Raw genomic sequence first — 15,682 nt, forward strand, 5'->3', positions numbered from 1 at the left:
TTGTTATCTTCTATCTATTTCCAAAGATACATAAAAATCCAATCATTCCACCTGGCCATCCTATTGTGTCTGGAATAGGCAGCTTATCAGAAGGGGCGAGCAAATTCATTGATCTACATTTTGTACTAACACTTACCTCATATATAAGAAATACATTGGATATACTCTAGAAACTGCATGATGTAAGATTGGAGGAAGGACAATTCCTGGTGTATCTGGATGTGGAAGCTCTTTATACAAGTATCAATCATACCTTAGGAATTAAAGCATGGAGTACTTTCTAAACATGGAGGATAATGAAGAATTTAACAAATTTATTTTACAACTGTTACATTTTGTTTTGCAGTACAACTTTTTTACTTTTGATGATAAGTTCTTTATCCAGACCAAAGGAACTGCGATGGGGTCGGCCAGCACTCCCACTTATGCAAATTTATATCTAGGCTGGTGGGAGTGGGAAAACGTCTTTTCTGATGAAAATGAGAACTATACGCAACATGTGGTAATGTGGTACAGGTTAATAGATGACATCATAATGCTCTGGGATTGGGATAAAAAACTTAATGGACTTCATACAAGACCTTAAACAACAATTGTCTCAATTTGAGACTGACACACGATATCAGTGATACATCGATCTCCTTTTTGGACCTGAAAATTTATAAAAACTCCGAAGGGATGCTTGCAACTGATTTATACAGGAAGAGTACTGCGACGAACAGTGTACTACATCAAACTAGTTCACATTTTCCACACACAATAGAGAACAACCCTAAAGGGTATTTTTTGTGCTTACAGCGTAATTGCTCCGACTCAGAGGTTTACAAACAACAATGTATGGGGTTAACATCTAGATTAAAACAATGAGGATATAGTTATAGGAGCATTAAGAGGGCCAGATCTTTTACACTTGAAACTGACAGAGAAAATCTGATTTTTAGAACTACCATAAGGACTGAAGATAATGAGGTGACAAGGTCTGTGGGAGATTTCTGCCTAGAATGGAGAAACATAAGGGACATTATACAAAAACATTAGCACATATTACATCTGGACAAGGATTTGATGAGAATAATAGGAGACAGGGTCTCACTGAGTTGGAGAAGAGCTCACAAATTATGAGACCAACTTACTCAGAGTAATTTTAAACATACAATCGATATACCATCTAGAATAAAAGGCTCATACCCATGCAGATCATGCAAAACATGTCTTTATATGACCAAGACAAAAGAAGTGACAGATAAATATGGTCATGATATGAAAATCATGAACTAGATCAACTAAAGAACTAAAGGTGTAATTTATTGTGTCACATGTGACTGCAATATGAAATACATAGGCATGACAACAAGAATGCTAAAAGAACGCATTATAGAACATGTGGGCAATGTGAGAAATGCTGCCTCAGATCTTGCCAAGTTTAGACAGCTGACAGTGGTAGCTAAACATTTCTATCAAAAACACAATGGAAATTTGAAAAATCTCAAGGGTTTTGGTCTTGAGCAAGTACGTTTAGGGGTAAGAGGTGGTGATCTAACACAAGAACTCCTAAGGCGTGAGAGTTTTTGGACTTTTAGATTGGGAGCTCTCTCTCCGGAGGGGGGTGGGGCTCAATGAATACATCAACTACAGTACCTTTCTTTAAATTCTAATCTTTGAATACTATGTGCTTGCCTTGTCCAATATCAATATATTACTTTTCCTATTGAATTCCCCTTGGGATGATATTCATTAGGGCAGTTTGTGTTCAAAATTACTCCCAATACATGTATATAGCATGTTCACTGATTGTACTAAGATATTTTACCTGACATTAGGAGCATGAAAATTTAACTCTATTGTATTGTGTTTTGTAATATACTAGGTCACATCTATCTATATGGGGACTTAGTTTATGAATATTAATATATGAAAAACTTATATAAGGCACTCAATTTGTGATTATTATAAGCCCCCTTCAGAGATTTGTTATGAATGTATTTCCAGTTGTTTATTATTGAGTAATAGTGAATTTACAGCTGCTTTTACTATATCAACAAATTGAATGTTTCATTATGATTAACACATATTTATTAATTATTGAATTTATTCCTAGTCTATTTGCCCATGAGGCAGCCATATGCTCTCCAAGTTCCAAGAAATTTTGGATAACATACAGTTATGCTGCATTTCCTCTTAGTAAATATTAAACTCATTTAGAATGTGTAGGCAGTGCAATATGTTTAGTAACAATGCATATACGTGGTGTTTGAGCTATGGGTATGATGCTATTAATCCATTAGTTACTATCATTACCTTTGAATTAGCAAATTGGCCTAATCACTCTTTGTACCATTTTATCACTATGTTAATTAATGATTACATCTATTGAGTATGTTCTAATAACATTTAGTGGAACATAATTGTTTTTTTGTCCGTTAAAATTATGAGTCTATACTTTATTTTATTTTGTATTATGATCACTTGCATTCCCTTTAGTGTCTCTGTCTCAAGATATATATATAGGTGCATGGACATCCCATAATCAAGGATTTATATGGCATCTAGTACCACCCTTAATTACTACTGCTATCAGTGAATGGCACTATAATGGATTACATTTGTGTTAATTCAATCACCAGGGTTACCATCCTGGAGCTGGAGAAGTCAGATTAGTCTTTCATATAGGCAAGCAATTATGCACTGTGATTTATCTCTGTTATTTTCTGTCTAATGATATATGACATATATGCCGAGATTGTGCTGTGATTGGTTCATGTGCAATCATACTCCTGAGCAAGCATGCCTTCCTGTTATTAAAAGCTATTCATTTTCTTTATGCATGCATTTTAGGGATTTATGATCACTCTAGGAATTACTAAGGATTGTTATAGGTGTAAAGTTTAAGAAATTTGCTGATTTATGTACAAACTCTACACTATTCCCAGTCCCTATGTTATACCTACAGCTAGATTAGTGATGCATTATAACTAGGCAAACCTGGCTGTTTTTCTGACAGTGTTTAGATTGATTTAGATTAATCAGTGGAACTCTGTGTGTGTCATTATTAAAGCCAATTAGGTGCATAATTGATTCAATCATTTTTTATTTGCATCGACAGACTGTAACTTTATGTTCAGTTTATGACTGTCACTTATATGTTACATGTGAATGGTGTTTGTCTTTTGTTTGTATCAACTATCATTTTAATTGCTAATTTATTAAAAGTTAAGTTTTAATTTAAAACTATTTTTCATAGCAGTGCCCCCAAAAACTAGTCTTCTTTCTCTCTGTGTCTATTACAGTTTATAGACAGCGCAAAGTCCAAACAAGCAATGAGTATATAATTGACACTCTTTTAACCATACAATGTTGAGGAGTTCAGAGAAAAATGACTAATTTTCAATACAACTTTTTGTCATGTTCAACACTATGAACATATATTTGTAAAATAGTTCTAAAATTAATTACTTCTGATATAAAATTATACCCCAAAAGTTTTATCTATTTGGTAGAATATGCTGCCACTGCCACAACTGCAACTGTGTTTAGATTAATATTTAAATGAACAAGCCTGACTCTGCAGTGGTCATATGATCATAAGTCTGTGATTAGCTGGGGGGTTTAATTAGACAGGGAGAAGTTAGACTCCATCCCAGTGTAAGGATAGCCATCAGTGGGGTGTCCATTAAATGTTACCATATATGAACCTGTAACACACTTAGGAGCTTATTCAGACCTGGTAGCTAAGCTCCACTGTCTCGCTGGCTAAAGGGGCCAGGTATGAAAATCCCACAATCACACTGACAGGCTTAAGGATGCCCTCTATGTATTTGAGAGTGAACGCAGTGAGCACACACCTGAGCATAATGATGACCATTTTCACTCTTAGCACACATCATCTCCAGTAAGTGTGTGAATAATTGGGAACATTGAGTGCCATCGGAGCTGCTCACAGCACTTGTGATAGCCTTACCCCACCGCAAGTAGTGTGATCAGTTAAGCCAGGAATACAGCCAAGTCATGTGTGGAATGATGCTACTTTGCTAATTATGCATTCCCATTAAACTCAGTTTTCACAGTAAGACACGCCTGCATTCATAGAACCACTCCCCCATTCACGAGCACCTTCCCCTGTTAACCCACCACAAATGGGATTTTCTCTCAAAATAGAATCCTGTCTATGTACAACAAGTGCACGATTGCCCATCACAGTGACTAGTTTTGCGCATGAACACTGCGACTTATATGCATGCACAGATGGCCGACCATCGCCCAGAGTGAGTGCAACTTAGTGACCAGGTCTGAATGAGTTCCTTAGTGTTAACAGATATGTCAGGGGCCAGAGTATGGGGTATAAAAAGACCCGACATATGAATATTTTATTGTATATAATTGAATCCATTTATTTGTATTATTGTTATCCACTTTGTTAATTAGTTTGGTGAAAGCCTTTATATTGTAAAGTGGTGGGGCAATTCATTTCTATACATATTTGAGTAGTGTGCACTAAATGGGATATTGTTGGTATTATTCTGGATGCATGTAGAAGGATTTTGAAATGGCACAGGAGTGGGGCTAATGCCTGAAGTGGGAGAAGGGGTCAGTGTGGTCAGTGGGAAGAAAGGAGGATGACATGCTATGGCAGTTGGAGAGTGGTTGGTTTACCCTTGAGAGCCTACTGACCAGTATCCTTATACCAGATTACTTGAGAGCTGGCTAGCAGTGCTGAGGGGACAGGTTTTTGGAGCCAGTGAGGACATAGTGGCAGTGGGACATTCTTGATCAGAGGGGTAACCAAATAAACAGGCAGCTGTGGAGAGACACCTCCAGTGGTCCTGTGAGAGCATCCAGGGAGCACTGCTGCAGCCACTTAGTTCTGACAGGAGGCAGGCCTGAGGTGAGACTGGGAGGCATCACAGAACTTCGGTTCTGATTGAAGGCAAGGATGGTCAGTGAATCTGATTAACATTGCCCAGTCAGCAGCAGGTCACTAGTCTGCCACTTTTGAATTAAACAGCTGAGTTGTGTGAGTAGATATTCAGCTTAGAGGAGGAGGTGATTGCAGACCTATAAGCGCTTATTATAGTTACCATATTTACAATCTGCAAACAGTGTTTACTGTCAATCAGAAGAGGCTACTAGGACATTACTAGGAAATTATTTCTGCCAAAGAGGGGAAGTTGAGGGACATAGCACCTTCAAGACATTGTCAGCAATCAATATTACCTCATTCCACTGTTGATAGATAGAGCAGAGGAAGTTGGAAGATTAATGGGCCAGGTCTTAAAGAGAGTGGATCGATACTTTCACTAAAAGCCAAGAGAGAATTATTTGATATTTATATTGATGTGTTGCCTACCACTAATTTATTAATCTGTTACCAATCACCTGAGAGTGATATGTAAATTATATTGTCAGAAATGTAAAGACTTATTATTCTGGCGATCCTGCACTACATGTATATTATTATAGACTGTCAGTTCTTCAATTGATTCTCTCCTGGTGTATCCAATATATCATCCACAATATAATGATTACATCATCTACTGGAGGAAGAAGTTTAATTTCAGCCAAATTCAAGATCAATACAGTACTTACATTATAAGTTTTGGGAATATTTTTCAGCAAAGGGATAACAAGATCAGTCATACTATTTCTTCTGAATTAGCTCACCAGCTACGCAGACAGTGAAGTAGTGTTGTAAGGAATGTAAATAGGGAGAATGAAACTTCCTTTTCTGAGTGAGAATAGCCAAATATAGTCTCACTAGTATAGACATTGGACACACACAACTGTGATTATCGTATTGCAAGTATATACTGCAAGGCATTGTATGAGATAGGGTAGTTTAATGTACACATATTTTATTAGATGTCTTGCAATGTCAGTATTAACATATTGATTTCCATTGTATATTAGTAATGTATGTTCATTTGCTCAATTGTATCATCTGTTACACTTTCTGCAAGATATACAAATTAACCTATATTTATATTAGCATAGAATGGGTACTTACCTAAGGATGAAGAGCCCTGTTTGGTAGTAGTAATGGATCTGCCAAAAAAATGACAGGTTGTAAGTAAATGGGTATTATTATCGATAAATCATTTTATTTCAATTTACAACTGTACACCATAATCCTCTGGGTTTTCCCAAGCTGACCGATGAACACATATACAAACTAGCTTGGGTGGAGGCACTTATAGAATTTCCCCAGAGGGTGGCTTACAGACATATTGGTGATTACCATTGATGGCACAAAAACTATATATGGTGTACTATAAATTGTTTGCACCCCAACAATGGCCATCACTACTGTGGTCTCGGTGGGCCATGGGAAAATCAAAACTGGATACGTGGCTTAGTGGCTGCCAGGGGGTGGGGCTAAGTTCCATACTGTCAAGGGAAAAACATTAGCACCCACTCATTCATCGATGATGGGGAACAATTGTTTCTCTACCATCAATGGCAAAAATAGTAAACATTTGGTGGCCACTATTGATGTTTTTAAATCATTGATAGTCAATGACCATTCCTATGCCAGTGATAGTTCCTGCTACAGTGTTAACTGCCTTTCCACCTCTGATTCAATTAATTGCTTAACTTGTTGTGTTCTAAGCTGTTCCATTTTGATTACAATGCTCTTCTGCCTCCTATGGCCCTTGTAAAGTTATGAAAAACTGTCTATCTACAGCACTTGGGTTTGTATTATGTATTTGGCTTCAGTTAGAATAGATTTGTATTTACAATGTTTTTTATAACCTGGCAATCATTTACACTGCCACTTCTGAACAACTATGGTTGTGAATTATGTTCATACTAAATATTCAAATTTGTACTGCCACAAGATGCTGCAAGTGGGCATCTCACTATTCATAAGATCGACCATGACGTTAGCCTAAAGATGCAGACTTGGCCCTCAGAATCAAGCCTATTGTGCTCCATACAAGATGCACTGAATATGGAAAAATACACTTGTCTTCTGAAAATCAATAAAAATGAATCAATGTAACACATGAATTGAAATGAATTGAAATGTAACACATGACAGAGACAATGTCCTCTTATTTTGACAATTTACAAACATCACATCTGGTCCAATTAGCACTAGTGAAGAGAATAATAAAGAGTTGGCTCTAACCCAGGATTAAAAAAGTATCAATATTTTGTAGTGACTGTCTTATGTTACCATATTCAACATGCACAGAACAACTCTGATCCAAGAAATGGATTTACCAAGTATTTGTGCAGAGAAAATTTGAAAACTAAAATGTGCACCGTTATTTGTTTAAAGATGTTCCCCTGTAGTATTAAAAAACAATATTACAGTTTTAAACACGTTTATGAAAATAAAACTGTTATAATTGATAAATTTAGTCAACTAACTATAAATTAATGTTCTTTTTAGATCAGTTATGGAGCAAGAGATCCTCTGCTGAGTGACAGAATGATTTATCCACATTTTTTTCGAACAATTCACAATGACCAGATGCAATTTTTGGCAATTGTAAAGTTATTGAAACTGTTTGGCTGGAACTGGGTTGTGATAATTTCATCAGATGATGACACTGGAGAGCAGGAGCTCCAACAGCTGAGCAGGGAGTTAATCACTCATGGGATATGTATTGAATTTAGGTTAAAAATGGTTAATATTGTGGACAATTTTAAAACTTCATTAATGGAGAATATTTCTCATTTTACTGCTGAGATTATAATAATTTGTGGCACATATGCCATGCACTTTTTACATTTTATCCACAGAATAGCTCAATTTATTGTCAAAAAGACTTTTATTCTTACGACTTCATGGTCATCATTGTTCAAAATTGCTTTTCACCAGAAATATCGAATATCCATTAATGGCAGCCTTGTGTTTTCACTTCCTGTATGTATTATCCCTGAGGTAGAAATATTTCTAAATTATGTTAGTCAATCAGTTCAATCAATTGATCCATTACTGGAGGATATCTGGATAACTCAATTTCACTGTTGGTCTAAACATCTTATTAAGAATTTGCTTATTCCAATTTTTATTAACATAACCCTTAGAAATTGCACTAATAAGGAACTTCAAAGTCTTGACTATTATTATGAAGATCCAATGGCCTACCACGTGTATAGTGCTGTTTATATTCTGGCTCAAGCTTTGCATGATATGTATTTATTTTTACGCAATAATGGAATGAGAAACAAATATAAAGTAAAAGAGAACCATGTGAGTTTATATGATGAGTGATTATCATTATTATTATTATATTACATTGCACTGAATAAACTCAACATACAATTAGTGTCACAATTTATTAAATCTGGAGTATATATGAATATGGATGTTTAAAAAGGGACTCAGGTAAAAGGGTCAACTAAACTTTAGTTTGGAAGAGATGCAGTTTGACTGATGCTGATAGAAAGATATGATCACTTATAGGCAATAAGTAACAGTCACATACTCAGAAGGACTCAGTAACATTGCACTTTGGAGCAAAATACAGTATGCAATAATTTAAACTACCAATAAGGCACTAGTATTCATTGGGGTAAATGTAATATGATTCAAGGTTGTAAAAAAATGTTCTTATTGGTAAAAAAATACATTTAACCCTGTTCTGGTCTTGTCTAGGGCACACACTGCAGGCTCTTCCTCCACCACCTCTACTAACTCAGCGGGGGACCCCTATTCCTAACTGCTGATCTGACCCCAAAACATCTTCCTACATGCATTCCTGCACCACACAATGGACACAAATACTGATCATTTATAAAATAAAGATGATTTACCACTTACTAGCACACACCACTAACACAGCTCACACTAAAACAGGTGTATTTAATGAGAAGAGAACCTAGTTCTACCATTGTGAACAATAATATGGATTCATTGTTTTGGGACTTAGAGAAAACTGATTAAAGAGATCAAATTATGGTGGGAAATTAAAGCACTTGAGCATTTCCTCAAAGTTTATAGGGTATCTAGAAGACAAAGATTGATAATAAAATCTCACTTTTGGTACAGATAATGCCAAATTGATAGAGGAATGGGATAAAGTTCTAAATGATTGCACTGTCAATTTGATTAATTTAATTATTAAAGAAAAAAGAAAAACTGTACTTTTATTGAAAATAACTTTAAAACAATGAGTCCCTTAATAATGAACATAAGGAAAGAAATTCAAAATCTTCTGAATATGAAAAATGAGAGTATTGAGGAGGTGAAGGTCTTGAGAAATAATGATAGACTGGATTATGAAAAAAATTAAACTTTGGTCCAGCACAAGACTAGAGATCCCAGTGCTTTTTATACAAGGCCCAACAAACAAGCATGGAATAGAATGAGCCACAAGTTTAGAACCACATATAACAACCAACAAGGTAAGAGCCCCCCAAATAAAATCTACTGGGTTCATAAAGCAAAATCAATTTTTTTATCCCCCACACTGGTCAGTCCTTACAGGGTTCTGAACCGAAAAAAAAAACAGGGAGAATTTGAAATCATATCTGAAATAGATTGGTTAACAGCATCTTTTTCAGAATATGTGGAAGTTTTCTTTGGTCACCATGTTAAGAAACTTATCACCTACTTGAAAGACATGACTACTGTAATAAATTGTATAAAGAACAGAGAAAGGAAAAGGATTTTATCTGGGCCACCATAGATGTATATTCATGTGTCCAGCTACATCTTTGCAGATCTCACTACAAATGTGTGCACAAATCGGGATATGTGATTAGCCGCAGCAGCATATGCTATGGTACGCTATGGCAAAAGCAATCGCACCATGCAATCCTATGTAGGCATTGGTGCAAATGCAGTGCAAGTATCCGCTAATGGGTGCAGCAACAATGTAGTAGGACACATCTGTAACTCAATAACACATGGAAAAGGTATCTAAACCTGCAGGGAAACCCTGGAAAGGGACCCAGACCAAAACAGCTCCCATAAAGATTTTATATATACATTAATACCTTTTAGCCTAACCCACAATAATTGAAAGTTTTCAGATCAATTATATCTTCAAACCTGTGGGACACATGAGCACAGTGTTTGCACCTAGCTATGCAAACATCTAGATGGGATGTAGGAGAATAATTAAATTTATTCTATTAACTCATACCTGGATAATGTATATCTCTATAAACAACATATTAATGACATTGTTATTATATGGGAGAGGGATGAAGACATTTTAAAAAGTTAATTGACGATCCATAACAAAGATTATAATCTTAAATTGATGTATCACATCAGCAGATCTCAGGAAAAAAATTTGGATTTGATCCTCACAAGTGAAGGCAATGAAATAATCACCCAAATTTACATCAAAGATGTTACCACAAATCTTAAGCAGCACATCCACTTGCTGACCCAGGAAAGACAGTACAATTATAACATCATAATTGTACCATCGTTCCACATATCCTGCAGTGCCTACAGTGAATGATAAGTCATTTAGTGTAGGCACCCTCCATCATCCCTGAACATGGTCAATCTGCTGTTATCGGCAGATTGACTAGCAGGTTTGAGCGATGATCGATGTCAGAAATGGCCAGCGGGAGTGCACATCGCTGGTCATTTCCGACATTTTTGTGCCCGATTCATGCACATATTAATGAGTGATTGAACAATAATAATATCATTATCATTCAATCGCTCATTAAAATCGGCAAGGGGATGTGTACCTTTAGTCTTTACTATAAAAGTGGCCATGCCATCGATTTTTTTGTAAAAACTATAAATCAGGCAACAGTTGTTGCCCACGATAGAAAAAATCCCATTGTTGCCATGCTTGGGCAAATAACCAAAAAAAATAATTTTCTCATGTGTAGAATTAGTTCCAACCAAATCTGGACAACCTTTGCCAAGCCATTTGCAACCATTGCCAAGTAACAGTGAGTAGATGTAAGGACCATAAACATATAGTTACCTCCTCCCTGTTACGTCACTTTCAGTGTATTCATTAAATTGAAAAGTGTATTTTCAATTTAGAAACCTTAGCTAAAAAAAACGTAACAACAATCAATCCAGTGTCACTTAGTTGCTCCCTTCTATCTGGATATAATTGCCTGCAATCTCCACCACCAACAACTGCATCATCATCAACATCCTCAATTGTGATTGGAAGCAGTCCCGCATCCAATTTCATAAGCATGACTGACTCCTCTCCTATACGTGGATCCTTGAGTGCTACACTTGTTGCTGCTGCTGGGTTGGATCTGCATCCCAGAAAGGGACCACGAAGACTAGTAGTAATTTAAATAAAACAATTGACTATTAAACAGTCCTTTGATAGTGGAAGAAAGTATTTCAGCTGTCACCCAGTTTCACAGCAGATCACTTACACCATGATGGCTGTGCTTGTATTAGATGGTGAAATAGTAGAAAATGTGGGTGATAGGTGGGAGGAAGTGCAAATGGAGTATGAGAGGAAAATTTGTGTCCTATCTGATGCTAATGAGAATGTTGATGATGACGATGTGGTTTGCGGAAATTTTCCACCAGTGGTAGCAGTTTTTGCTCATTATAAAAATAAAGCCAGAAAAGCCACGTCTTGGTTGTGGAATTATTTTAATCTAATTTCTGACAACAGTTTTCAAGGCATATATGTTCCATTTGTAAAGTCAAAGTTAGCAGAGGAAGGGACATTACCCATTCTAGGCACCTCCTCCCTGTTATTTATTTAAAAACTATTCCAATTTAACATAACAAGCAGTCCTTTATCAGCTACCAGCAGTTTGGACTAGCACATGCAATCTCCACCACCAACACCCTCATCATCAACCTCCTCCTTAATAATTGAAGGTAGTCCTTCCAAAAAATTATTTGTGGGGGCCGAAACAAACCAAGGAGTTCAGCCACAAAATTGTCAGTCCTAGTCACTTAAGTGCTTGGTTTGTTAAACTGTGCATGTCCTTTTTAATATCTCACATAAGAGTGGGTGGGAGGGACAATTCCATCTTGCATCTCTTTTCTTTACAATTTGCAGAATTTGGGGAATTGCCAACTGACAATATTATGGTTTATAAAACTGCCATCCTGTATGCCACTGCTCTTTGGCAATGTTTCATAGATGTCCTATATTTTATTAAAACTGCTATGCATTTGTGCCACTGCTCTATTGCTTATTTAAGCCAGCCAGCTCGCTGTAGGCCTTTGACCTTCTGTATGTTGGTGAAAAATAGTGAAATCAAGATTGTGAGCTGTGAGGTGGTCAAAAATGCCGGAAAATGATTGTCATTAAGGTTAACAATACTGTCGGAACAAAAACAGACCAAAATTGCGTGGTATTAGCTATTTATATCATATTTTGGAAAAAAATACAGATCAAAAAAAAAAACACCTAAGATCCAAAACCAGATCCAGATCCAAAAGTAGAGATGTGCGCCGATCTTCGTGTTTTGGTTTTGGTTCTGTATCTCCCCTGGTTTTGTATCTGGATCTGGTTTTTGATAATTTTCCTTGGTGTTTTGGTTTTAGGTTTTGGTTATGGATCTGTATTTTTTCCAAAAAATTATATAAAATGCTAAAAGCACATAATTTGGGCCTAATTTTATTCCTGAGGTATTATTAACCTTGATAACAATAATTTTTAGGCATTTCCATGCATTTTTAACCACCTCACAGCTCACAATGTTGATTTCAATATTTTTCACAAATATAGGTAAAAGGCTGCAGCGAGCTGGCTTGCTTTAGTAACCAGGAGAGTAGCAGCTCAAATGCATGGCAGTTTAGAAATATATAGGACATCTATGAAACATTTCCACGTAGCAGTGGCAGACAGGATGGCAGTTTAATAAACTATAATAATGTTAGACAGCAATGCCCCAAATTGTGCAAAAAGTAAAGAAAAGAAGGGCAAGACAGAATTGTCCTCCCACCCACTCTTATGTGGGATATTAAAAAGGATATGCACAGTTTAACAAACCGAGCACTTTAGCGACTAGGACTGTAACTTTTGTGGCTGAACTCCTTGGCTTGTTTGGACCCACACAAAACATTTCTTGGAAGGACTACCTTTAATTAGTGGTGGAGATTGCATGTACTGGTCCAAACTGCTGGTAGCTGATAATGAACTGCATGTTATTAATTTACAAATTATTATAATTTTGTTAAACAGATTGCATGAACTCGCTGCAAATAAATTAACACGGAGGAGGTGCATAGATGGTTATTGTCCCTTCCTCTGCCAACTTTGGCTTTACAAATGGAAAAGATGCCTTCACAACTATTCTCCGAATTTAGATTAAATTAATTCCACACCCAAAACGTGGCTTTTCTGGCTTTCTTTTTATTATTAGCATGAACTGCTGCCACTGGTGGAAGATTTCCGCAAACCACATCCTCATCATCAACATCCTCATTAGCATCAGATAGGACACAAATTTCCCCCTCAGCCTCCTTTTGAACTTCCTCAGCACTATCATCCTAATTTTTTATTATTTCACCATCTAATACTAGCACAGCCATCATGGCGTCAGTGATCCACTGTGAAACTGGGTGACAGCTGTTGTACTTATTCCTCTATCAAAGGACTGTTTAATAGTAATTTTTTATATACTACTAGTAGTAGTCTTCTTGGTCCCTCTCTAAGATGAAGATCCACCCCCAGTAGCAGCAACAGGCGTAGCACTCAAGGATCCTTCTGAAGAATCATGGATAGGAGAGGAGTCAGTCATGCTTATGAAATTGGATGCAGGAATACTTAATCATGAATGAGAATGTTGATGATGATGCAGGTGTTGGTGGTGGAGATTACAGGCACATGGATCCATATAGAAGGGAGCAGCTAGGTGACGGTAGATTGATTGTTGTTCTCTTTGTTGTCGCCAAAGTTTTAGAATTTAAAATTTCCATTCCATTTTGATGAATGTGCTACAAGTGATGTAACAGGGAGGAGGTTACAAGATGGTTACAGTCCTTACCTCTGGTCACTGTTACTTGGCAATGGTTACAAATGGCTTGGCAAAGGTTGTATGGATGTTGGTGGAAATAATTCCACACAAAGGAAGTGAATTTTTTGGTTCTTTGCCCAGGCATGGCAACAATGGGATTTTTCCCACTATGGGCAACAACTGTTGCCTGATTTACAGTTTTTACACAAACATCCTCAGCATCAACATCCTCATCCTCATCCTCAACATCTTCATCATCCTTGTTGTTATTGCAAACTGCATAAATATCCTCCTCATCCTCCTGGTGCAATTCCACAGAAGCATCCTTGTTTTCTAAATCAGCATGTTGACTTGTGCAGCTCTTCCCCACATTTGCAGAGGGCACACAAATGGTGGAAGGAGGATCCTCTTCAAGTACAGTATCAGAAAGGTCAGGCTTACACATGGCAACCGCGGACACACTTAGACTGTCCTCAGGGATTTGTGATTTTTTGAAGCACACAGTTGGTTCTGGTTTCTTACATGTCTTAACAATTGTAATTTGTTTTTTATACCTCTCCTACATGCAGATGGGCTTAAATCAATAAAATAGGCCAAGGCCTTATCCTCCCCTTGCTACTTCGTGTAGTGAATGGCATATTGCCAATTTTATGTTTATCTAAAGCAGATTTAGCTTTCGATTTTTTTTTCTTTCACTTGGTAAAAGTTGATTTTTTTAGCATGACTTTTTGGCCTGACTTAAGTCCAGGTAAAATGTCCTTCATAGATGATGTTGACACCCTTGCATTGTCATCATGAATGCTGCCAGCAGGTATAAGACTGGTATGTGGATCCTGCTCTCCTGTCAAGTAACTGTCCTCTGTACTCACTGTGGTCTTACAGCAGTGTGAACTAGCAATTATAGTGCTACTAATTTGGGGCTAACACACACAACCACACACAATTTATTTTTTTCACACTGGGGAGAGGAACATCCATGAAAGAGGCAGAAGCCCCTTGACAGACAGCAGAACAGCACCCCAGTGCACCTATGTTGATGACAGGTGTGAATAACACACACATGTATTTTTTTTCACACTGGGGGTGAAGAGCACCCCTTATGGGCAGAGCACTCACTGGACAACACAGCAGAAGAGCCAGCCAGCCCCATGGACAGGACAACAGCCAGCCCCTATATAAGGACAACAGAAAGCCAGGCCCCTTGGATGGACAGGATAACCTCAATTACAACAACAGCCATCCAGCCTCTATATGGACAACATCCAGCCCCTATGAACATTACGCAATAACAATTGTAGCCAGCCCCTATGCACGGCATCACAGCACAGCATAGCACCCCCTCCCTCTTCACACTCTATAACTGGAATGAAAAATGGTGGCAATTGCGGGACCTTTATATAATCCAAAAACTGAGAATCTAACAGCGGGATGATGATGTTTTGCCTAGTTTTCAGATCTGAGTCAGGTGGGAAAATCTGAGTCGACTCGGATCTGACTCGGATCCCCTAATTTCGGGTGGTTTCAGTTCTCAGGGAACCAAACCCACTCGTCTCTATCCAAAACACAAGGAGATACAGATCCAAAACCAAAACATGGGGGTCTGCACACATGTCTAATATATATATATATATATATATATATATATATATATATATTAATTTGATTAAAAGTGGATGTGGCCTTAAAATATCCCCATTTTTTGCTATATGTCAACTAGACAGGAACAAGCAAATTGGAGAGATGATATGACATATTGTGGTCCCAGACCCTGTAAAAAAGTTCTAGCTCTAGCCCTTGCAGTTTCTTAGGG

At 37.2% G+C, this 15,682-nt stretch overlaps 1 protein-coding gene across 1 annotated transcript; it reads left to right on the forward strand.

Annotated features, from left to right (window-relative positions):
• Nucleotides 1–1,356: 1,356 nt before the first annotated feature.
• Nucleotides 1,357–8,221, forward strand: LOC148479264 (extracellular calcium-sensing receptor-like). The gene is made up of 2 exons (XM_088454680.1): nt 1,357–1,509; nt 7,394–8,221. Exons 1-2 carry the CDS (start codon nt 1,357–1,359, stop codon nt 8,219–8,221), a joined length of 981 nt encoding a protein of 326 aa, XP_088310806.1.
• The last annotated feature ends 7,461 nt before the right edge of the window (nt 8,222–15,682 follow it).

Source organism: Taudactylus pleione, unplaced genomic scaffold, assembly GCF_031769625.1.
Source record: "Taudactylus pleione unplaced genomic scaffold, aTauple2 ptg000627l, whole genome shotgun sequence".
Taxonomy (NCBI): Eukaryota; Metazoa; Chordata; class Amphibia; order Anura; family Myobatrachidae; genus Taudactylus; species Taudactylus pleione.

Excerpts from the sequence above, each read along its gene's own strand:
- LOC148479264 (XM_088454680.1), top strand. The coding sequence starts at position 1,357 with ATGCTAAAAGAACGCATTATAGAACATGTGGGCAATGTGAGAAATGCT. Across the intron at positions 1,510-7,393 it reads AGGGTTTTGGTCTTGAGCAA|ATCAGTTATGGAGCAAGAGA; the intron begins GTACGTTTAGGG and ends TGTTCTTTTTAG.